Source organism: Zalophus californianus, chromosome 8 (genome assembly GCF_009762305.2).
Source record: "Zalophus californianus isolate mZalCal1 chromosome 8, mZalCal1.pri.v2, whole genome shotgun sequence".
Lineage (NCBI taxonomy): Eukaryota > Metazoa > Chordata > Mammalia > Carnivora > Otariidae > Zalophus > Zalophus californianus.
Window position 1 is genome coordinate 80,835,190 of NC_045602.1, and position 25,484 is coordinate 80,860,673.

The following is a 25,484-nucleotide window of genomic DNA, read 5'->3' on the forward strand; positions in this document are numbered from 1 at the left end:
TCACATGTTAAAAGGATGATAGAACGTCGGTCTGGAATACCAAGGATTTTATTAAAAATGAAAAATAGGCACGTGGCTGGTTATATCATTCAGGTTTTTACATTGTGTGTAATTCCTTTAATATACTTTGGCGTGGGCCGGGTGGGAAGTGTGCTTGGGGGAGTTACACACTGATCTGCACCCTCGGGGCAGCAAACACCCGGAGTTCCCTTGTCAACGGGGCCTGTGCTAGCCTGGCCTCTGCAAGACGGCAGCCGGGAGCCACTGTCCAGAATCATGTTGCTGCTCTGCACAACTCTAGGGGGCGCCAGTCGCTTAAAGACAATATGAGCGGTGCTCCTGAGGTCATGCAGTGCATCTGCCTGGATCCAGCGGTGACCAAGGTGAAGGTTTTCAGACACCACTATCAGAAGGTGGAGGCTCCTCGCTCAACATAAGGGACGTTGGAAATAATGAGAACGTTAGTGTGACTACATGTGTGACTGCTTGCTGGAAGTGTTCCCGTGGTGACAGAATGCTTCTAAGACTTGCTTTCATTGAAAGAGTCACCTGGCAGTGAGGGTGTATTTTGTATTCTGGATATCACTCTTTCTCTGGATAAATAGAATTCCATTTTTTTTGGGCTGGGTACAGTATACTTTATTGATGGTACATGACAAGGTAGGGCTCCTCTGGATAAAAAGAATTCTAATAGAATATATTATGATGTGATATGACATGATCTAATATAATTCTCAATTAAAAATTCTCATTAGGGTTGCCAGATAAAATATTGCATGACACATAGTTCTGTGGGAAAAATATTTGTTGTTTATCTGAAATTTAATTTTTTACAGCTTTACTGATATCTACTTATATACATATTTACTGTAATATATATATATATTTACATGAACTTCACCCTTTTAAAGTGCACCGTTGAAGGTTGTTAGGATATTCAGAGTTGTGCGACCATCACCATAATCGAATTTTAGAACATTTTCATCACCCCCCAAAAACCCCAGCGCCCATTAGCAGTTATTCTTCATTCCTGACCCCGCACCCCATCCCGAGCAACCACTGGTCTTCTGCCGCCTCTACAGCTGTGCCCGTTTTGCTGAGACAGATGGAATTGTGCCATATGTGGTCTCCTGTGATTTATCTTCTCTCACTTAGCATGGTGACTTCGAAGTTCATCCATGCTGGAGCCTGAATTAGTATTCATTTTTTCATGGCTGAATATTATTGCATTGTATGGGTAGACCACGTTGTTTACCCATTCATCAATCGATGGACATCTGGGTTGTTCCCGCTTTGGGGCCATTACCAATAATGCTGCCACACACGTGTGCACGTGTTTTTGTGTGGGCATGTTGTTCAGCGGGGGAACAGTGAGAAAGGGAATCCCCAGCTCCCCTGGCAATGCGACGTATAACTTTGTGAGGAACAGCCGAACTGTCTTCCAAAGCAGCCGCACTGTTTTACCTTCCCACCAGCAGTGTGGGAGGCCGGTTCCTCCGCATCACCACAAACACTCAAAGTCTGTCCTTTTCATGCTAGCCAGCTGAGTGAATATGAAGTGGTATCTCGCTGTGGTTTTTATTTGCGTTTCCCTGATGGCTAATGATATTGGCCATCTTTTCATATGCTTGTTGGCCAGGTGTATGTCTTTGGAGAAATGTCTGTTCAAATCCTATGCCTGTTTTAATTCAGACTTGATGCAAAATTTTTTTAAAAATTTTCATCAAGTCTGAATTACCTATTTTGCTTTTGTTTCCATTTGTGATTTTTTTTTTAAAGCTCCCAGCAACCTAGGGCAAAGGATATTTATCAAAATCCTATACCTATATTATATCTCATGGAACAAGATGAGCATGTCCATATTACTGGATATTGTGGTTTTTGTGGTAAGACAAGAAATAGAAATATGTATAAAGATTGGGAAATAATAAACGAAGTTATAGTTATTTGCAAATGATATGACTGTATACAAAGGAAAATGCAAGAGAATCCACACTTGGAACATTAATATTGTGGAGAAAGCTCAGCAAGATTGTTGAATTCAAGAACAATGATTACAAAACAATTGCATTGCTACTTATAAGCAAAAAACTATTTTTAAATATTAGAAAGTATGGAAGAAAGGGACACCTGGGTGGCTCAGTCGGTTAAGCATCTGCCCTTGGCTCAGGTCATGATCCCAGGGCCCTGGGATAGAATCTGAGTCGGGCTCCTTGCTCAGCAGGGAGCTGCTTCTCCCTCTGCCCCTCCCCCTGCTTGTGCTCTCTTTCTCTCTCTGACAAATAAATAAAATCTTTAAAAAAAAGTATATAAGATGGTAACAAAACCTATAAAATACCCAGAGATGAATTCAACAAAAATTGTGTAATATCTTGGTGGAAAAAATTACAGCTTTATTGAAATACATAAATGGCCTAAAGAGAGAGTTATCCCATATACATGAATGGAAAACCCAATTTAATGGAGATGTCAATTCTCCCAGAATTAATCTTTATAGATGATGTAATTTCCATTCAAATTCTTTTTTTTTTAAAGATTTTATTTATTTGTCAGAGAGAGAGAGAGCGGCAGGCAGAGGGAGAAGCAGGCTCCCCAATGAGCAGGGAGCCTGATGTGGGGCTTGATCCCAGGACCCTGGGATCATGACCTGAGCTGAAGGCAGCCACTTTAATGACTGAGCCACCCAGGTGTCCCTACTCTCATTCTTTTTTTTTTTTTCTTTAAGATTTTATTTATATATTTCAGACAGAGAGATAAAGAAGTGGGGGTGGGGAGGGGCAGAGAGAGAAGCAGGCTCCTGGCTGAGCAGGGAGCCTGACGCAGGGCCCGATCCCCGGACCCTGGGGTCACGATCTGAGCCGAAGGCAGTCGCTCAACCGAATGAGCCACCAGGCGCCCCCTACTCTCATTCTTGATTGATAGTTTGGCTGGGTAGTAAATGCTATGTTTGCAATAATTTCCGCCAAAAAATGTTGAAGGCATTGCTCCATTCCAGTGTTGCTATTAAACAGCCCAATGTGATCCCCTTTCTTGCTCTTTTGTATGTGATCTTCCCCTTGCTCTTTTGAAAACTTTCATAAACTAACCTTTACCCATGAGTTCCTGAAATATCATGATAATGTACCTCGATACAGGCTTTAAAAAAAAAAATCCACTGTTCTGGGTACTTGGTGGATAGTTTTAAATCTGGAGACGTAGGTCTTTTGGTTCTGTGGAATTTTTCTCCAATTATATCTGATAACTTTTTTCTTTTATTTTCTCAATTCACCTTTTCTGGAATTCTTTTATTTTGACTGGTGGACCTTTTGGATTAGTCCTTTAATTTTCTTATTGTTCAGCTCATACTTTTCATCTATTTCTTTTTATTCTACTTTTTGGGAGATCACCTCAAATCTACCTTCTAGTGCTTCAGTTCAGTTTTTTATTTCTGCTATCATAGTTCATCTTTAAGAATTCTTTTTGTCCTCATTGAGTGTTTTTATTTTAAAGCCCATTCTTCTGCAATATATTGTCTTCTCTCCTGAAAAACTGCTTCCTTCTCTTTGTATTAATTTTCCCTAGTTCTTTTTATCTGTTCATTTTGCATGGTAGAGATTTTCCTCAAATGCTTTCCTTGGTTGTTTATCCATATTTAAAATGTGGCATCCCAGAGCCACTTAGAAATTCTGACTGCATAGGTATGGCTTTCTGACTAGTGGACTTTACTCTAAGGTGATCAGCTTTGATGGTTTTGTTGAGGGACCCTTAACTATTCAGTATCTGTGTTTTGTTTTCTCTTGGACTGTTCAGTAACCCTGGGGAAATCCTGAAAGGATTCTTAGACAAAGCCTTGTTAAAGATGAGCTCAGTCCATAATTCACAGGAAGAAGCAAGAGCCAATAGAAACAGAAATATTAGAAATAGATACCCAAGATACACTTCATTGATTATAAGATAAGGATATCTAAAATGAATAAGATCTCCCAATCTTTAAGTGAAAGGTTAAAGTGTAGCTCTTTGGAGGTCTGATTTTATACAGGGACTTTATTTCTAACTCTCCATCTGACCTAGCCCAAGCTATTGTTTCTTCTTTCTAGTTGTATTAAAACCTAAGCCTCTGGGCGCCTGGGTGGCTCAGGCCGTTAAGTGTCTGCCTTTGGCTCAGGTCCTGCTCCCAGGGCCTAGGATCGAGTCCCGCATCGGGCTTCCTCTCAGTAGGGAGTCTGCTTCTCCCTCTCTCCCTGCTCTCTCTCTAATAAATTAAAAAAAATAAAATCTTTAAAAAAAACCTAAGCCTCTATTTTTCTCAGACTGGTAAACCCCACTAGAGAAGTGCTGGTTCTGGTTTTTTTGTTTCATCTTAATTTTTGACCTCTGGGGATTTCTTTTTGTTTCTCATGAGTGTGCATTTAAAAGAAGGTTTTTCTTCCTACTATTTTTTTTAGATTGATGAAGTCTGTAGTTGTAGTGTATTTCTTTTTTTTAAGATAAAAACACAATCAGTTTCCATATAGAAGATTTGGAGACTATAAAGATATATGTTAGAAAATAAAAATAAGTGTGTTTTAAAATAAACTTGGGATTATATCATACATAGAGCTTTTATCTTATTTTTTCCACCTAAAAATTAAATTGTGAACATTTTATTTGGAGAAGTACATGCTGTGAGGTCTATATACTCACAGAATTCTCAAACATTTTCCTACCATTTCTGTCCACTGAGCATCGAGAAGGGGCTGGAAAACTGCAGCTCTGATGCTGAGTGATGTCCCGCTGTATCGTGGGGCCATGCGGAGTAGCTAAATCACAGGAAGTGCACGGTGTCCGCTCTCAGTGCCGCCACTGACCTTGTGAGCTGAAGCCCCATGGACGGAGCCTCAGTTTCCTCTTCTGTAAAGTGAGGACATTAATTTCTTGCCCATCTTCTTCACAGAGCTCAAAGGTGTGTAAAAGCACGAGGAGCATCATAAGGAAGTAATGAACGGTGTTCTCATATAAACGTTAATGCGCGCAGGTTCAAGATAGAGCTCTTCGAGGCAGACTGAATCATTTCCCTTCCCCATCAGTCTATAGCCTCGAAAGATTTTCTGGCACCACATTTCATTATCGAAGGCTAAATGAGAAAATGGACTGTTCTCCACCACATCAAGGGAGAGAAGGAAGCGGGAGACAGCTTGCATTTCCCTTTTGCTTAAGGCCAGGTACATTCAGAAAAAAGAGAGATAAAGTACTCTTTCCCTGTCTGTCTTGTACAGTCTGCAGGGCTGAGCATTCTGATATACGGTAAATGCAGGAGGACGTGAAAGGCATATAGTGAGGTGGTTAAGAGCATGGGCTCCTGGGGCACCTGGCTGGCTCAGTTGGTGGAGCGTGTGACTCTTGATCTCAGGGTTGTGGGTTCGAGCCCCAGGTGGGGGATAGAGATTACTTTAAGATCTTTAAAAAACAAAAAAGCATGGGCTCCTAATCAGTCTCCTAGACTTGAATCCTGTCTGTGACTCAACCTCTTTATGCCTCAGTTTCCTCACACATAGGAAACAGACATGAAGAGTCCCTGCCTCATAGTGGTGTTGTGAGGTGTCGGTGTGGGGAGACAGGGAGATTTCTTGGTCCTGTGATGAGGGGGGTTCCCCAGGATAACACTCTTGACTCTCTCCACTACTCAGACTTCAATTAATTGGTGAATCTGAAAGAAGATACTGGACATCACCCTACAGGAAGTAACCATTCTATTCTATTCATCTCTGCCCTAAACTGGAAAGACCAGCCGCAGGTCGGGGAGGTCTAGGGTGAAGCGCGGCAGACTTTGTAAATCTGTCAGTTTGGAAGTTTCCTTGCCCACATTCTCCACGTTGGCTTGATCGATGTTAAAGGTGAGACTTTGCTTTACTCTTTTATTTCTCAATTGGTTTAGACCAGGCAAATGATTGCCTGTCACCTCTTTCTTTTTTTTTTTAACACTTTTTTTCCCCCAAAGATTTTATTTATTTATTTGACAGAGAGAGACACAGCGAGACAGGAAACACAAGCAGGGGGAGTGAGAGAGGGAGAAGCAGGCCTCCCACGGAGCAGGGAGCTCGTCGATGTGGGGCTCGATCCCAGGACCCCTGGACCATGACCCGGGCCGAAGGCAGAGGCTTAACGACTGAGCTACCCAGGTGCCCCCTGTCACCTATTTCTGTTTGGCGTTGACAGAGAATGGATTTTACATTGTTAGAGGAATGAGAAAAATCAAAAGAAGAGCACTATTTTAGGACACGTGAAATCTATATGAAATTTGGATTTCAGTCTACTTGAAAAAAGTTGTATTGGAGGACAGTCACATTCATTTGCCCGTGGCTGTTTTCACACCCCAACGGCAGAGTTCAGGAGTCGTGACAGAAACTGTACGGCCTACCACACCTACAAAATTTGCCATCCTCCCCCTCCAGAAAACATTTTCCGACCCCTGGTTTAGACTGTGAGGCTGTTCATCGGGTCCCCTGGAACCCCTCCATGAGGATTAAATGCATGAATTCACATAACGTAATGAGAACATTGCCTGGCGTGTAGTAAGTCCTCAGAGAGTGTTGCTGTTGCTTCTCAACTGTCTTGGGGACTGAAAGGATGGAGTGGCTGGAAAGTCCTGGAATTGTACAGCCTCGATTGGTAGTGGTATTGATCATGAAATATCAAGAAGATTGCTATGGACTGAACTGTGTGCCCTTCAAATTCCAATGGTGAAGCACAAACTCCCAGTGGGACTGTATTTGAAAACAGGGTCTTAAGAGAAGTAATTAAGGTTCATTAATTACTTAAGGTTAATGAGGTCATAAGGGTTGTGTCCTCATCCGATGGGACTGCTGATCTTATAAGAAGAGAGCAGGGAGGGGCATGCAGAGGGAAGCCCACGTGAGGACCAAGCAAGAAGGAGGCCATCTTCAAACCCAGGAGAGAGGCCTCAAGAGAAACCAACACTGCTGACACTTTAGTCTTGGACTTCTAGCCTCCTGACCTGTGAAAAAATAAATTTCTGTTGTTTCGGCCTCCCAGTCCCCCAGTTTGTGATGATAGCCTGGGCTAATACAAAGATGGTAGGGAATGAACGGTGACTCTGAAATGGTGAGGGCACCAAAAGCCTCCTCCTCTGCCTCTTGGGCCACATTTGTTGCAGAGGGAGGATGTTATGGGATGGAAGGGATTAAATTAGGGCTGTAGTAGATAATATATAATGTAGGTGGGAGTTAACTTATAAAATCTTAGAAGTATTTTCTTTTTTAAGCTTAAAATGGAGACCAGTTATGTGTGTGGCAGATCCTCTCCCTCCGTTGGGAGCCTCGGTGTCTAAGGAGCCCAAGGAGATGTGGGAAAGACACTCTAGCTGGCGCCTAGAAGTGTGCGTATTTTTTTTTAAGATTTTATTTATTTATTTCAGAGGGGGAGAGAGAGAGAGAGAGAGAGAGCAAGCATGAGTGGGGGCAGAGGGAGAAGCAGACTCCCCACTGAACAGGGAGCCAGATGTGGGGCTTGATCCCAGGACCCCGGGTTCATGACCCAAGCTGAAGGCAGATGCTTAGCTGACTGAGCCACCCAGGCACCCCTGTTTGTGTATTTTTACCATCCTAATACTATGATGTCCCCTGGCATCATGGTAAAAGCTGTCCCCACTAGAAGAACCTTGACAGTTTCTAGCCGGGCTGTGCATTTCATTTCAAATCTACCTACCTAGTTACCAATCCATTTGTTTTGTTTTATAATTGATTACTGCTTGAGAAAATGCTATCATTTCTATTTTCCTCTTTGAAATCAGGTATCGTTATTTGACATTTACATATCTTCTTTACATAACATGACCTATCTTTTAAGGCATCTGACTTGCTTAATCCCCACGATATTCACGTGATGTAGGTCCCCTCTCATGATGGCCTGGTACATGCTAAAGAGCTAACTCAGCGGGCCGCAGCTGCTCAAACCCTGCGCATTCCACAGAGAGGCCTGTTTCAGGAGGACTAGCCCTTGACTGGCTCCTGGAAGATCACTTCTGGGGCCCTGACACATCCTCCTCCGTGAGAGTGTTTTTGTATGTCCGAGGCCCTGGGCCGCACAGGGCCAATTTGACCTCCTGGGGCCCAGAGACTGAGTAGCTAAAATCAGTCCTGTGGACAACTGTAGCACCCACGTGACTGAATTACAGGAAAAACCTGGGTCTCAAGGCTCAGGTGAGCTTCTCTGGTGTGTTGTTATGCCCCGTTGCTGGGAGAATTAAGTGCATCTCCATGTAATTCCACGGGGAGGGACTCCTGGAAGCTTGGGTCTGCTTTCTCTTGGACTCTGCCTTTGATGACCTTGATCTGTATCCTTTCACTGTCGTAAAGCAAGAGCTCCTGAGTCCTGTGAGTCGTCTTAGCGAATCCTCGTGCCCCGGGGAGGTTTGAGGGCTCCCAACACAGCTGGCCAGGCAGACTCCTAGATCCTCTTCTCCCAGATGGCTTGTATCATAAAATGGAAGCCTTGAGGCATGATTCATTAAAACTCATTCTCACCCGTTAAACTGCATTGAAATCTCGAGAAAGGTACATTTGTTGAGCAAAGCATATGTTTTGCTTATATTTAAGGAACTTGTTTTCACCTGTCTGGAAGCTTTTCTGTATTACACAGTCTGTTGAGTTTTAACAAGAGAAAGAGTGGACATGCCCACATTTTCAGGTCAGTTGCTTCATGTGGGAACACTGTACCATTTGAAAGTGTTATAGTCTGCTGTGTTTAGGACACTGCAAAAATGTAGCTGCTGAATTGTGAATTTCTCTTGTGGGTTAAGATGAAAGAATTTTGGGAAGCAATCCACATAATAACTACAAAAACCGAATCTACATTGAACTTTGTAAAAATACCTGAGACAGGAGAAAATAAGCAAGAACAGTAAATAGGAACTAAATTTGCATCTACTGGACAAGACTGTCATCAGGTGTACCTAATGCTTTGTTCACTATTAAAGCTAATTTCTTCAGAAATTGCTCTTTGATGAAAGCAACAAATTAGTATTCATAAGTAAGTCATTACTGAATTTAAATAGGGGCCATCATATTTAAATAGGGAGCATTTTACTTCTCCACTGGTGGTGATTACACAGAATAGAAAGGAGATTATGTAATGATGTACTATATGTTCGTTAACTGAACAAAATAAAAAAAAAAAAGGAGATTCTGTATTTAAATCGGTAAACAGAAAACTTTCCCTTTCCACAGTGGGCAACCCAGGCTAGCCTCACTATAATTTCCTTTCCACCTGTGGTAGGGAGGATAATGCCCCCCCCCCAAGATGTTTGCATCCTAACATGTGACTGTGTCACCTTATATGGCAAAGGGAAATTAAGGCGGCTAATCAGCTGGTATTAGATAGAGAGATTATCCTGGATTATCTGGCTGGGCCCAATGCAGTCACAGGGGTCCTTAAAGGTCATAGGGAGAGACAAAACAGAGTGTCAGAGAGAAAGACCACTGGCCATTGCTGGTTTTGAAGGTGGAAAGGACCACAAGCCAAGGAATGCAGGCAGTTTCCAGAAGCTCAAAAAGGCAAGAAAATGGGTTATAGAGTGAAATAATGAAAAAGACCTTGCTGGTGTGAAATCTGGAATCCACTGGTGGTCTTGTTCTTTCTGGATTAGTCAGGGCCCTGCTGGTCCATCCCCAGACGGGGGATGTGTGCAGCACGGGCAGGAAAGGAACTGCCTCTCCTACTGTACCTCCCCCACCCACGTCTGTCCATTTACTTCTTGCTCCTGGTTATCATTTTGCACAGCAGCCCCTTCTGATACCCCATCTGCTATTACCTGACCTCTGACTCCAGCTTAATGGCATTCCTTGGCTCCTAATGGAGCAAGAAAATAAAATCACTCCTAAAGAAACAATAGCTGACTGCAGCTAGCCAGGAATTGCTGTGTCTCTGTGTGACTGGGGGAGAGGACCCGGTTGGTGGGGGGGGTGGGGGTGGAGGGTAGCCAGCACAGCTCAGGAAGGGCTGCTCTTCTGTTTAGGAAAGCACATGAATGAGTCTTGATGATCAGGACAAGGCAAGGCCCCCTCCCTGGTGCACCCAGGCTGGCGTGCAGGAGGGAAGAGAAGTAAGTGGGTACAATCCTGTAAATGGCAGCCTCCTTGATGTTGTTTTTTGTTGCATGTTGATGATGTTGCATTTTGGATCCTGGTACTGGCAGAAGACACGGAAGAGTTTGGTTTTGTTTGTGGAGGTTGCTGAGACTCAGGGAAGAAAAGAAAGGCATAGGCAGGAGACACGGAGCTTGGAAGGGATGCCCAGCAGTGTGGTGGGAGGCTGGAGGTAAGGAGCAGCGGTGTTCTCCATGCCTGCAATGAGAGGCAGCCAGTGACTGGAGCAGGGATGCCATGTGATCTTCTGAGATGGGGGCTGGGGGACCCTGGCAGCTCCTCACCTGCAGGGCTAGCCCCTGACTGGATGCTGCCCTGAGACCACTTCCAAGATTCCACCCAAGCCCCCTCTGCCATTCTGCCCGCACCGCCGGAAGCCCGTCCTGGGCTCGCGGGGCTGGTTGCTCAGCTCAGGCGACCTGTGCTTCTTAGATCCACCACGGCTCCTGCCTCAGAAAGAGCACAGCAACTCCCTGCAAGAGGCTCCACAGACCACAGGAGCCCTCAGAGTGTGCTTTGCTTTGGCCCTTGGTGTTACAATGACCTAGTCGTTGGGGCTCTAGCCTCAGAGGTCACATCCAAGCTCTCTGATGACACTGTCCGGCATTGCACGTTCACTTGTCCTTCCCCAAGCCCTACTGTCCATCTTGCCCAGAGATGTACAGCGAACAATGAATTAAGCAAGAGAAGCTGCCTGGCGCTCCGACACTTCACTCACTTGAACGGAGAGAAGCAAAGAAGGCAGCTCGAGAGGAGCCGGAACCGGAGGTTGTGTGCGCTCAGTGGGGAGTAGAGCTGTCTGTCTGCACAGACCATGCATGGGGCGGGGGGGAGGCGGCGGGGATGACCAAACCCTGCACCCTCCACGTCTGCCCTCCAGCTCTCAGCCCTCAGCTCCTAACCTGCAGGATGGAAGGCGGCAGCCTCGGCCCAGGCCCTCACAGGCTGTAAGTACTGCTAAACAGTCTGGAGCCCTGCCCCTCTTACAGGGAAAGCTTTGCCTCTTCGAGAATCACATGTGCCTGCAGCCCAGTCAACCTCAGCACTTCCTGCTCTGCAGACACCTCACGGGGAACAGGGCAGAACGGCAGTGGAGAGCGAACTAGGATCAGCAAGTGGGGAGCGTGCAAACACCCTGCTGTCCTGGCAGACCTGGGTGCAGGGGAGTTGGCTTCTCAGAGCAGGGGGTCCTGGGCCTGGGCAGTCCTCGGGGGCTGAGACCTGGGGCTCTCCTCAAGAGGCAGGCAGAAATGAAGTGCACCCTGGGGAATGAACTAACTGGTAAGTACTGGGACTAGAAAATGTGAACACAGCTTTAACATGGGAAGGAAGAGGCAAAGAAAGAAACGACTTTCAAGAGGTTGGCGTCTTTCTTGTTTCTGTTTTTTAGGTTTGTTTATTTACTCTAGAGAAAGAGAGGGAGAGACAGCGTGCAAACGGGGGAGGGGCAGAGGGAGAGGGAGAATCTCAGGCAGACTCCGCCCCGAGGGCAAAGCCCAACCTGGGGCTCCATCTCAGGACCCTGAGACCATGACCTGAGCAGAAATCAAGAGTCCAATGCTTAATGGACTGAGCCACCCAGGTTCCTCAGTGTCTTAATTTTGAAGGACAGGTCAGGTTGGCTTGGATGAGATGGAAATGGTGGACAGATGTGAAGTGGAGATGCTAAGCTGGTGGAAACCACAGCTACCGTGTGGATTTCTATTCATCTCCCCTACTGTGGAGAGGGTGCCTTTAACAGTTAGGGGCCCTTTACGCACATGGCCATTGCCTGGCACACAGGCAGTGCTCAGTAAATGTCGTTTGAAAGAAAAACTTCCTAGTTTCATCACAATATTTAGGATGTTCCTTTGTACCCAGTATGCCTAATTCAGTTAATGTTTAATTGAACTTATTGTTATCTCCCCACCGCATCGCTACATTATTAGAATAACAGCTTTCCCTCACAAATTCCTTTGTTAGCCAATTAATTAAAATCTTTTTTCTTAGACATTTCTTACCATTCTACATTAGATAATTTAGGTACATTTCTGTATTATCTCAGGCAAGTTATCTCAATTATGTCCTTTTCTGATGGGGGAGACCCAGCTTATAGAAGGAAAAGGACACTACCAAGGCTATACAGAATTTATTTATTTATTTATTTAAGATCTTATTTATTTTTAAAAAGATTTTATTTATTTATTTGACACAGAGAGAGAGAGAGAGAGAGATAGTGAGAGAGAGAGGGAACACAAGCAGGGGGAGTGGGAGAGGGAGAAGCAGGCTTCCCGCAGAGCGGGGAGCCCAATGTGGGGCTCGATCCCAGGACCCTGGGACCATGACCTGAGCCGAAGGCAGAAAGCCACCCAGGTGCCCTAGAATTTAAATGTCAATATTGAATCCTGAGTTTTTCTATTTCTTCCAATGACAAAAAGAAGAGAAAATTAGACAAAAATTATTTAGGAAAATATCTGCAAATTATACATCTGATGAGGATCATATCCAGAATATAGAAAGAACTCTGGCAACTGAATAATAGAAAGAGAAATGGCCCAATAAAAAGCGGGTAAAGGCATTAAATAGTTCTCCAAAAAAGATATACAGATAGCTAATAAGAACATGAGAAGATGCTTAACATTAGTAGTCATTAGGGAAACACATATCAAAACCACAATGAGATACCACTTCATAGCCACTAGGATGGCCATCATAAACAAGGCAGACAATAACAAGTGTTGGTGAGGATGTGGAGAAACTGGACCCCTCATACATTGCTGATGGGAAGATACAATGGCACAACTGGTGAAAAAAACATTCAGTCCCTCAAAAAGTTAAGCATACAGTTACCATATGACACAGCAGTTCACTTCCACTCTTAGGTGGATACCAAAGAGAATTGAAAAAAAAAAAAAGTCCATACAAAAACTTACAAATATTCATAGTAGCATAATTCATAATAGCCAAACCATGGAAGCAAATGTCCATCAACTGATGAATAGATCAATAAAAATAGGTAAATAGAATGTGGTATATTCATACAATAAAATGGGATTTGGCCATAAAAAGGAATGAAGTATTGATACATGCTAAAACATAATGAACCCTGAAAGCTGATGAGAGAAGAACTCTCTAAAGAGCCACAAGGGAAACCATTCTAGATTTCTTTCTATGTCAGCATGACTGTACATAAACTTTGTTCAACCTAGAAGCCTGATTTGTGGCCCACCATGCATGCACTATGCATCTGCTTTGTGAAGGAGTAGTCTAAAGGAAAACCTTCTTGTCCTTGAGCTATTGATCAATGTTCCTGTTCCCTGAATTCCTTGATGACAAAACTCGATTCCTGCCTATATGCTAATCCATAATCTTTTGAGCTTCTACAGGATGTAAGAAGTATATAACCTAGTAAAAACAATTCATTCTCCAGAGTACTTTCTTCCCTATGAAGAGCATATTTCCCAGGCAGCTATCCTAACTTGGGCTCAAATAAAATGCTCTTTCTTCCTGTTGGAGATTCTAAAAGATCTGCTCATTTTGCATCGACAAAGCATCATGCTAAGTGAAAGAAATCAGTCATAAAAAGCATGTATTATATAATTCCACTTATAGGAAATGTCCAGAATAGGCACATTGAATAGATACACAAAATAGATTAGCAATTTCCAGAGGCTAAGGGCCTTGTAATAAAACTCTTACATCTATCTTAACAACTCTAAAAGCTTTCTGGAAGGTGTATGTTTATGGGAGTTACATCCTTATCATGAATTCATATCATTTCAGCTCAAGGTGGAATCACCTCTAACAGGTGACTGATGGGGAGAGGTAGTCAGAGATGTGGGAAAGAGGTAGTATAAAGGTAGAGGAACCAGAATCATCAGTGGACCTATGAATTGAGTGCCCTGGGAACCATGGGGACAGACCTTCATGGAGCTGAAATGAAATTTCGGGCAAAGAGGTGGCTGCAGGTGCCTGGGAGCGCTGACCATGGAAATGAGTGGAAGACAGGAGAGAATACCCAAACACCTGCTCAGGAAGCCTTCTCTCCACACAGCTCCCTTCACTCCCAGACAGCTCTTTTAAAAGCAACTCAGGTTAATGTTAGCTTCAGGGTTTTAGGGATGTGCAGGCAAGGGAGAAGAGGCAACATGAATCTGGACAGAGAGCCGTCTATTTAGAAGATTTGTATGTTGCCTTCAAGGGGAATGAACAAAATTCAGTGAAGAGAAATTGAATTCAGCTTCTTTATCTGATGAGGGCTGGGCCCTGCACTTTGAAATGCATGTCATGTCTCAGGTAGACAGAGGGCAGACGGAGATACATCTTGGCCGTTAGCAGGCAAGCTGTTGCAAGCACATGCTCACTCTGTGTGTTCACTTGACTGAACTCTTCTACAGAATGACAGAAAAGAGTGCCTTCCACACACAGCTCTAGGGGCACAAATCCCAGAGCCTGCATCTGGAATTGGGCTGGGCTGAGGTTTTTAGCTACCGCTCAACGTTATCTTTTCTTCCTACAAGAACAGTTAAAAAGATGCAGGCTAAGAGACATTCATATTTCTTGATATTTTCTGCAAAGAAGGAACGATTAAACTCAGTACACTATTTTAATTGCGTGTGCCCACCAAGCATTTATCCTGCGCTCGTGGCATAAAGGCAGATCATAACCTGGGATCATAACCTGAGCCGAAAGCAGATGCTTAACCAACTGAGCCACCCAGGCACCCCTCAGATCCTCCTTTCTTGATAATTGAGTAGAAACCTAGCCTGTGTCTCAACTATCAATCAAGTTTTTTTTCATTGCCAGGAAAAGCATCTGATAAGCCCCTTTTGGTTCTATTTATTTCCAGATTCTTCAAAATGAAAATTCCTCTAATGCCAATGAGCTTAATGTCACTCCAAAGAAGAGCCCTCCCTGGCCCGGAGGGCTTACCTCGCCTTGGCTCTCTGAGAAGATGCAAAACCTAAACCCCACAGTGTTCAAGCCTGCACTCTGTAAAGAAAGATGTTGCAGCAGAAATATGTCCAGTGGGCTTTCCTTGTCAATCATTATTTGCTGGATGTTCATACAACTGGGCCTCTGGTCTGAATATAAATTCACGTAGGCATAAGAGCATCTCTACATGTTTGAGGGGAGAGCAAAATGAGAGAGCAGGGGGTTGCTCATTGCTGGTGAATCTTGTACACTGGAATCTTATTCTCAATTTGTCATGTTAACCTGAGCTGGGAAACCTGAGCTTTGTCCCTTAGAAACCACCAATCCTGCCCTTTTTCGGTACTGAAAGTCGCTTTCTGCTAATTATCCAGTCAGATTCCCTTTCCAAATGATCTCCTCCAGGAAGAAGGGCAGGGTAATAGCACCCAATCCAACATGCCCTGGGGTGGGAGTCAAGACAACTGTGTGCAATTAAATCTAGTAATGTCACTGTGGCATTTTAGGGTACGTTCAGGGACTAGAGGATCAGGGTGGTAAAAAGTTTGGGGTAAATCCCATAACTAGATGGGACGGAGCGAGTATCCCAGGCTGAATTTTACCGATTCACTGAAAAACTCTTCAAGGTCCCCGTAAACCTGTACAATATGGAGAAATACTTGTTCCCTTGCTTATTCTCAAGATATTGGCCTCGCCCAGCTTCAGTTAAGGAAAGGACATCTGCTGTGTATTTTCGTCACCATTAAAATTCCTGAGAGTTTTGGATACTTAATGTCCTTCACCCATAGCAGTTTATTTTTTTTTAAATATTTATTTATTTGACAGAGAGAGACACAGCGAGAGAGGGAACACAAGCAGGGGGAGTGGGAGAGGGAGAAGCAGGCTCCCCGCGGAGCCGGGAGGCCGATGCAGGGCTCGAGCCCAGGACCCCGGGATCATGACCTGAGCCGAAGGCAGACGCTTAACCGACTGAGCCACCCAGGCGCCCCACACGTAGCAGTTTAGATCCAACTTTATCATTAATTTACAGGCCAGTTGATAGACCCAAGCACCATTTTTGGGAGGCATGATCTGTGTCAACATACATGTGGCATTACTGAATGAAAAACACTTCTTACATATACAGTGGAATATTCCTTAGCCAAGAGAAAAAGGAAACCCTGCCATTTGGGACAACATAGATGGCCCCTGAGGACATTATGTTGAGCGAGAAAAGTCAGACAAAGACAAATATGTATGATCTCATTTACATGTGGAATCCAAAAAAAGCCAAACTCACCAAAACAGAGAGTAGGACGGTGGTTACCAGGGCCTGAAGATTGGGTGAAATCGGGGAGATGTCAGTCAAAGGATACAGACGTGTGATTGGAAGATGGGTAAGTTTCGGACAGCTAATGCACACCACAGTGATCACAGGCAATGATACTATATTATATATGTCAAAGTTGCTAGCAGACCAGATCTTAAATGTTCTCACCACAAGAAATAAATGGTAATTATGGGACGTGATAGAGGTGAACACTGAGCGAACACTTTGGTGGTTGAAATCACAGTGTATGTATGAAATCTACACGTTGTACACCTTAAACTCATATAATGTTAGATGTCAATTATATCTCAATGAAAAAGCACATTTCTTAGCTGCATGCCAAACACCTATATCAGCTTTGATGACAACAAGCTTTTAGGTTAAACCTCTCAAATTAATAAAACTATGATATCAGTCCACTCTTAAGTCAATTAGCAAAGACTCAGGCTCTCTTATCTATTTTGAGGGGGACGCAGGCTCCCAGCCGTGCAGGGCCTCTTAGGCCATTACTGAGGATTTTGATATTTTTTCCCAGTGAAAGCATTTCATCAGGGGAAATCCAGGATCTGATGTGGGTTCTGAAAGATCACTTTAGCTGCTGGATTGAGGATGAATTCAAGGTGACAGAGCAGACTGGGAGGGAACCAGTGGGGGTGACTGACGTATACGCCCTCGGAACAGCTAATAGTTGGATATGCATGTCATAGTACCCACACGTGTGTGCATATGCACACACACACACACACACACACCCAGCTATCTGTGTGCGGAGTTCTACACGCAGAGGGTCGATCAGCCTGCCTTCGCAGTAGAAACGGATGCACCGGGCTCACCCTTGGATGGGAACCGTGTTCAGCCCTCATTCTGGGGCCGTGCCCTGTCCGTGAAAGTGGGTTCACCAGCCTGTCCCAGTGCAGACTCTGCGGGCACCGGGGCCAACCCTGATGCACACAGAGGCAGGCTGTAGCTGAAATGCCCCAGGGGCCATTCAGGAGAGGGCTGGGAAGGCACTTCTTTTCCTTCTCTAGAGCATCAGCGGCCACATTGCTTCCTTCCTGTCTGGCCTTGGTTTGTGGTTCAGTTGCTGCGGGCTCTTCATCCTTGCATGGCCCTCGGGGCCTGCAGAGCCCCGGGATGCATCACACAGAAAGAACAGGTTCGGGATTTGTCTGCCCACTTGGGAAGGAATGGGGTAGCCCCGGCCCCTCCCCAGGGACAGAGAGCGGCAGAAGACCACGAGCACACAGTATGCACCAAATGTGATGGTGAAAATGCTTTTGCATGTTTTCAATTCCCAAGGATACCAGCTTTAAAGACTGAAGGCCATGTTTGGTTTTCGGAGGATGAGTGGCCTTCTGAACGTGAAAGGATCAGGTGGCTTTGATTTATCATCATCATGAGAAATGGGAGTTTTGTTTTGTTTTGTTTTGTTTTGTTTTTGTTTTTTAATCCCGCTGCTCTGCAGGAAATGCTTTGAAGTGCTTGGCAAAGAGCCCTGGTCTCACTGGCCTGGGATCAAGTAGGAGGGCCAGCCCGTTATTGCCTTGCCAGCCCGTAACGTTGAACTTCTTGCGTGTAGGGGTAGTTCTTAGCCACAGACATTTCCACCTGACGCCTTGCTATGCTCCTGTGGCCCGACGAGCTCCCGCTTGGCTTGATTATTCAGGGCTCCAGTGTTGGCCTGTCTCTCTTGTGAAGTCTCTGTGTTCAACATCCCCAAGATTCTGGAGGCAAAACCCAAAATGTAATGCTGAACTTGGATGATGAAGCTCACCCAGAGGAAACACACCTGGGCGCAGGCAGTTCATATTGGGAGTAGGGGCCCTCGGGGTGACAACCAGCCCCACTGCCGGTCACCTGAGCTTCGGTGCTTCCTATGGCTAAACTTGACTTTTGAGTGTATTTCTTTAAGCTCCATTTTAATACTTCAGAAGCTTAAGCAGGGTAAGGTGGGGGGGAGCAGTTCTGAGAAGTGGTTTCGCATGAGGATCTAGACCCGGGTACCAAGGGTGGCAGCTCATCTCTCCTCTTCCAGGCCAGACGTACAAGCATGCTGAGACACCGTGGCCCTGGGGCCTGGGGGGGCCACCTCGGGTCCCGAGCTGCCTCAGCCAGCTACCCTTGTGGTGCCCTGAGGTTTGCGCCTCCTGTAGGGGGTCTGCACGCCTGAAGATGGTCAGCACGCACGATTCCAGGCCGCACACACGGGCTCACCCAGTTCTTATAGACCTGGATCCACCCTAGCGAGGACCTTTCGAAGCCGGATTTCTCATGGCTGCCAGCTTTCAGCTCTAGCTGACCTCTGCCTGGGACCATCCAGTTGACAATTCCTCCCACACCCTGAGCGCTGCCGCGGCTGCGCACTCTGCTCCGTGTCTCCAAGAGCAGGTGTGGCATCAACATGCTCCGGCCTGGTGACGACTTTTAGGATGCCTCACTTAGGAACTCCCCGACGTTTAGAAAGGTATCCTGGGAATATACTTCTGGTGCCAGCAAGCTTGGCTGGCCAAGAACAGAGAGAATATTCCATGAAAGAGGAAACACCCCTTTTCCTGCCTTTTTGCCAGACCCTATAGGGGGAAGTGGGTCAGCTGAACTGTCTCCAGCCCAATGCAGTCCCTCCTTGTCAGTGTTCCAAGGGTAAGCGACAGGGTCTTTTATCTGGGTGGCATTTTACAGCATGTTGTTGCTTTGATTATCAACACCTCCCAACCCCCAAGGAACTAAACAGTTTGTTTGCCTACTATGTTTTTTATGCTTTGCATAAAGAATAACAGAATTTTGGGGCGCCTGGGTGGCTCAGTCGTTAAGCGTCTGCCTTCGGCTCGGGTCATGATCCCAGGGTCCTGGGATCGAGCCCCACATCGGGCTCCCTGCTCAGCGGGAAGCCTGCTTCTCCCTCTGCTACTCCTCCTGCTTGTGTTTCCTCTCTCACTGTGTCCCTCTCTGTCAAATAAATAAAATCTTTAAAAAAAAGGATAATAGAATTTTGGAATTGGGATGAATCCCATCCTAGTTCCTAAAGTGTCACTACCTTTTACAGTGAAGTGACGGAGTCCAGGGGGTTAAGGGACTGCTGAGGCCCCCTGCTGCATTCGCTGCTCCTCAGGGGGCTCCTGCCATGTGGCCCCCACACAAGCTTGGCAGGATGCGATTTCAAGCTCTACACAGTGGTGCTGGGTTAATGTTCCATCTGCATTTAAGTGTCTTTTCTTTTAGAGTTTTTGAAAAAGTGTGTTAAAGAATTCGGGGTCTTTGTGCATACACGTCTTGGAGGGGGATGGTGGGTTTGAAATTAATTTGAAGAACGATAAACAGAGTGAACAAGGGAGCCCGCTGGGGGGCGGTAAATGGATTCCATGCTATGTGGACCTCACAGACCAACTACTGGATCCTTCCTTCCCCAACCTCCCCTCCCTGCCCCTTTTCCATCATAACAAGAGCTGCCATTTGCCCACCAGGTATTGTACAAGAACCTCAACCCTCCCAGTCACCCTATGAGGTAGGAATTATTATTCCCATTTCACAGAGGAGGAAGCCGAGGCTCCCAAAGTTGAAGCCACTTGCCCCCAACCACAGAGCTTGGTAAGTGGCGGAATTCTATTTATCTGATTCCAAGGAGTAGAAAGCCACTCTTTCCACTTCAGGTTGGTGAACACATCACTTTGCATCTCAGGACCCTGTTAAAGTCCCGCGACACAGAGAGGTCCCACCCCATAGTCTCTCTGCTTTATGCAGAGGACCTGTGCCGGCAAGACTGACCCCTTCGTCTACCTGCAGAATTCTCCTTCCGATTCCGGCAGCAGGAGGGAGGCCATGGGGTTCTTCATCAGATCGGCCACTGCAGGGTCCCTGGGTGTCACATAGAAGAAAGGAACCCCAGTGCTGTTGTTCAAGGGGCCATCGCTGATGGGCAGGCAGTTCCCAAATGGCAGTCCTGGGATCTAACAAACAGCGAAAAAGGCTTTTTCAATGCAGGGTTTTGGATTGATCTGAGGCAGGAGCCTCCTTTGTGTCTCTGGCCAGGAAATATAGCCACGGGGATGGCATGGCATCACCATGGTTTCAACAGGTAGTACATGAAGGCACAGTGGTTCCCAGCTGACCCAGTTCACCCAGGGATGGCTCCAGAATTTCTACAGAAGTGCTGAGCAGGGGCATTCTGTTTGGAAGAACAGCTAGGGGATTATTCTTGAAGCTCCTGCATATACATAGAAAAATACTCCCTTTACGAAATTTAAAGTTATTTGTGGGAGGGGCGATGAAATTTATGGAGCGGTTCTAGAACCCTTCCCACACGCTGCCCGTGGAAGGCCCACTCTCACAAGGTTTTGGAAAACTTCAGGGATAGAACTTAGGTCTTAACTTTAATATCTTATGTGATTTTTGGACTCCGGGAACTTTCTATTACTGTTTCTTTTAGAGCCACGCCATTTTCTTTTTTTTTTTTTAATTGTAATCAATATTTCATTATACAATTCAGCAACTCACCCTGAAGTCACAGAAACATGCTACACTTACTTTTGTTCATGATCATCCTGTGGAGGAGGTGAAGTTCTCAGACATATGTGCAAATACTTCTTAGGTTTTCCCAAGCCCTGCTGCGTCCTGCATCCCAAACTTCATGAGCTTTATTTACCCTTTACAGAGTGCTCTTTATCGTCACTGAGCTCAGAACTCAGGGGCTGTCTTTGCATAAAGTGTTACATGGTAGCAGTGTGTGTAGACTTGGAATAAGGGATGGCTTTCATCTTTGAAGGAGATGCAATGATCAGGAGTCTTCAAAAATGGTAATATAAGTTCAATTCACAGATTGTTTTTCAGCTTGTCATAACTGCCTACAAGTCATGCTTCGCACACGTGATGTATACATGGGAAATGTTTCCTGAATGTACTGAATTTGGATTAAATGTCAATACTGGAAAGGGGAATTCCTAACAAAGCTAAGAAAAGAGATGTTGAAAGTCAAAGTATCTTCAGTACATTGGCACCAGACTTTTAATTGCTTTTAACAATCTGTGTATTTTTTTAAACATTCACTCCATCTAGCTCCTTCTTTTTTTTTTTTAAAGTTTATTTATTTCTTTAAGTGATCTCTACATCCAACGTGGGGCTCAAACTCACAACCCCCAGATCGAGAGTCGCATGCTCTTCTAACTGAGCCAGCCACGCGCCCTGAAATAATTTGTATTTTAAACCAAGATCAGCTTCATATCTTTGTAAGGTGTGTCTTATGAGCATAATATATAACTGAGAAACCGTCTGGATGCTGTGACAGTGGTTCAGATCACTGCCATAATCAGAATAAACTTACTTATTTTTAAAGAGTAAAACAAGAACTTCAAAACTACATAGTCAACCACTAAGTTTCATATAGGAGGAAAGCAAAGTGGACAACTCAGTGACTTGGCCAGTTTCCAGATGGGTGAGACCCATACCTGGGTCAGAGCTGGCTTGCTGCCCAGTGACCTACCTACATGTTCCAAAAAAATTGGTTTTGCATAAATTCAATAGGAATTCAATAGGATTTCAAACTACCTCCCCGTAATAAAACCCTCATATGGATCTTTCCAGCCCTGAAAGCTTTCTGGAGGGTGTGTAATTATGGATGGCACATCCTCATATTTATCCATGTCATTTTGGCTTAAGGTGGAAACCTGGCTAACAGGTGAGTAAAACATTTGCGAACTGAATGATAAAACTGTAGCTGAAAACAGCTCATTCCAGCATGTATACACTTTGCACCCTAAACCTCCTTTTCCGGAAAAATTCTTGAGTTCCATATTTCAAAATGTCAATTTCCACCACAGCCCCCGTGGTGTCTTTCTCCCAGTCCCCAGTGTCAGTAGGTGACCTCGAAGTTCGGGTCTGTTGGGTGCCGTGGGCTGGGAGGCTGCCCGCACCACTCTGTGATGCCAAAGGCGGGTCTGGCTTCTTTTGTGCAGGTGTCGGGTCAGGCGCTGGTTATGTGTACGCCTCTTTGACCACCTCAAGACTGCACCTCAGTGCCCATCCACCTGGCAGGATGCCTGGCTGTCAGCACCCTCCTCCCCCTTTGCCAGGTTAAGCAAAGCACAATCTGGTTCCGTTATGTATGCGCTGTCAACCGTGCAACCCAACCCGCCGGGCACGTCTGTGAGACCCGGGGGCGGTCGCTAGCATTTCCCCGTCCCCAGGCCACCGCGAGGCACGCACCTGCAGCCGGCTCCCGGCGGGGCGGCTTACCTTCTCGTGGGCGGACACGGTGGCCAGACAGCCCCAGGCGCTGGCGTGGGCCAGGAAGCGGGCGGTGCCGGGGCGCAGCCTTGGGCCGCTCTCGCGCCGGTAGGAGAACATCCCGGGCGGCGCGGGGGGCGGCCTGGCGCGGGCGGCGCCGGGCGGGGGCGGCAGGTGCGCGTCCTCCTTGTGCGCGGAGGCCGGGAAGCTGCGCTGCCAGATGCTGCCCGAGTCCTCCAGCAGCGCGGGCAGCGCCTCCTCGGTGGAGGCGCTGTCCAGCTCCTCGTCCACCTCGTTGGTGACGGCCCAGGACACCGAGCTCACGATCACGTAGCCCGCGGCGGGGGACAGCAGGGCGCTGCAGCACAGCAGCCAGGAGAGGCGGGTGGCGGGCCGCGCGGGCCGCTGGCCGCGGCGCACGGACATCTTGCAGCGGCGCGTCCTGCCGCGGGGACCGCCTGGAGCGCGCGGGCGGCCGGCGAGAGCTGCAGCGCCCCCCTGCGCCGGACGCACGGAACTTCGGGCTCGGCTTCCAACCGCCGCAGGATTCCCGGGCGGGGTCCTCACCCCGGGAAGCCCCCGCCGCCTCACGCCCGCCTTGAGAAGTCCAGGCTCCCCGGAAAGCAGATTCCACTCGCACGCTGCACGTCCTGCAGCCGCCGTGCGCAGAGCCCTCACCGCGTGCCAGGTCCAGGGATGGGCTCGTTTCCTGTTGGATGGCACGGATTCTGCAGCCAGACGGTGGTGGGCGTTCAAATCCCGAATCAACACACTCCCCTAGTCACCAGATTTGTGACCCTGCCAAGTCACTTAACCCGTCTGTGCCTCAGTTTCTTTATTAGAAAAACAAGCAAACCACAGTATCTAGCTCAGAGGGGTGATGGATGGGACAATTAAATGAGTTCACCTCTGCAGAGGCTTGGAACAGTGCGTGGCATGGAGCAGGCGTTATATTTTTGTAACAGACAAAGGTAGAGATTGTTACCATTTTATAGAGGAGTAAACAGTGAAGGTAAGATTAGCACCGAGTCAATCTGATGCCAAAGCCGATTCCCTTGCTCTGTAAGGACAATGACCGTCTTAACACTTTGCTCAGACAGGAATGCATTGCTGCCAGTTCATCTGAAAGCAAAATCAAATGTTTACCTATCAACCAAAGTAAAAGGGCGCAGACACCCAGAGACAAAGTAGCTGGGATGGACGAGGCAGAGAACTGCATGAATGTACCACCGTTTTAAAGCATTCTCTTACTGGTGGAAATTTGGGCTGTTCCCAATAGTACAGTTTTATAGATAGCAACGTAATTCTAAGTCATTTACACTTTTGAACCTCTGCTTATGGTATTCCTTTATCTGCTGGTAAGGAGACATATTCTGCTCTAGATTTCCTATCTAAAATCAAATAGTCCTACTTCTAATTTATTATGGATCAAAGTAACAAGAACTAGCACCAGACTTTTTGTAGACATTTTGGCAAATGTTCCATTGTGCAATAACCAGAAGAGAGGTTGTCCACCCTGCCCTCCATCTACCTCCTTCTTTTTCCTTCTCTTCAAAGCCATTTTTCTTTAAAAAGTCTAGTCTCCTCAGTGCACATCAAGCTGGCCTCTTCCCATCTCACCCCAGACACCCTTCCCAGGATGCCCTCTTTCTATTGATAGTCTCAAGGGGAGTTCTGGTATTCTTCTCCCAGCGATCTCATCCGCTCCCGTGGCTCTGCCATCCTTACATACTGCTGACTTGCCATCTCCCTCCCTCGCCCCCAGAATGATGTGTGCCACAGTCTTGCAGAGGCGGTATAGCAAGTCGTTAAAAACATGGACTGTCTCAAATGACTTCAAATGAATCCACATCCTGTTCTATCACCTACTGGCTGTGTCTGCAAAATAAGGACAGTTGCATCTATCCCTGCGGCCTAGGAGGAGCACAGAGCAGACCCGCCAGAGATGCACAGCGGCTTGCTCTTCACATGCTCTGCAGGGAGCTGGGCAAGCCAGGCGGCTGACTCCTTCCGCCAAGACTCTTGCTCTTGACGGTGAGGGGTTAGGTCTTCCTTTGAGGCTCTGGTGAAGGTGGACGTTTTCCTCTGCCAGCCCCAGCACACAATGTGAAGAAGAAATGCCGGATTCTTACTGTTCATTGCCAGCAGGAAAAAGTCTAAGCTCCTTAATCCAGTGTGTGGGTCCCCTGTAGCCTGGTCCCTGCCTGTATGTCTGTCCCTGTCTGTCCCCACTGCATCTCCCTCCCAGACTCTGCTGCAGCCATACCAGCCTCTTTGTGGTGCTATAGTCAGTGAGCACCCGCATTTGCACCAGGTAGATAATACAATTAACATTTTGATCCATTTGTATCCCCATTCTTTATCTCTCTGTTCATTCATCAAGCTACATGATAACAATTCAAAAATATTTTGATTAAGAGATAGGACATATGCATCAAATGCAGAAAATACATATGTACAATTTAAAGAATCACTAAAAAGAAAATCTGTTAAAATCACTCAGTGAGGAAATATTACCGTGACCATTACCAGCTCCCCAGAAGCTCTCCATCTGCCCCTCTCCCCAAATCACAATCCCCTGCCTCCTCTCCTGGAGGTAATTACTATCTTGACATTTGTGATAACATATTTCTTTGCTTTTCTTTACAGTTTGACTTCCTATATATGCATCCCTCCATGCTATAGATTCATCTTACCTATTCTGAACTTTATATAAATGAAATCATACTTGATGTATTTTTTTTGTGTCAAAATTCTGTTTGTGGGAATCATACTTGTTTTGTTGTTTGTGGCTATATCTGGCTGTATAGTATTTCATTGTGTAGCTATAGGACCATTTATTCAAGTATTCTCAGTAGATGTTTTAAAAGGTTTTCTTATTCAGATAGGGTGAGGCCAGCAGATCAAGAGATGACTGCCATGGCAAG

General features: G+C 46.1%; 1 protein-coding gene across 1 annotated transcript in view; it reads right to left on the reverse strand.

Moving 5' to 3' along the window:
• CREG2 (cellular repressor of E1A stimulated genes 2) overlaps positions 1 to 23,114 on the reverse strand; it is a 28,098-nt gene extending 4,984 nt beyond the window's left edge. The window contains exons 1-2 of the mRNA XM_027623804.2: positions 22,567 to 23,114; positions 20,116 to 20,285 (exon numbers count right to left, since the gene is read on the reverse strand). Of these exons, the coding sequence (XP_027479605.1) occupies positions 20,116 to 20,285; positions 22,567 to 22,983 (587 nt within the window). The 5' untranslated portion in view covers positions 22,984 to 23,114. The remainder of the gene's footprint in view (positions 1 to 20,115; positions 20,286 to 22,566) is intronic.
• Between the last annotated feature and the right edge of the window lie 2,370 nt (positions 23,115 to 25,484).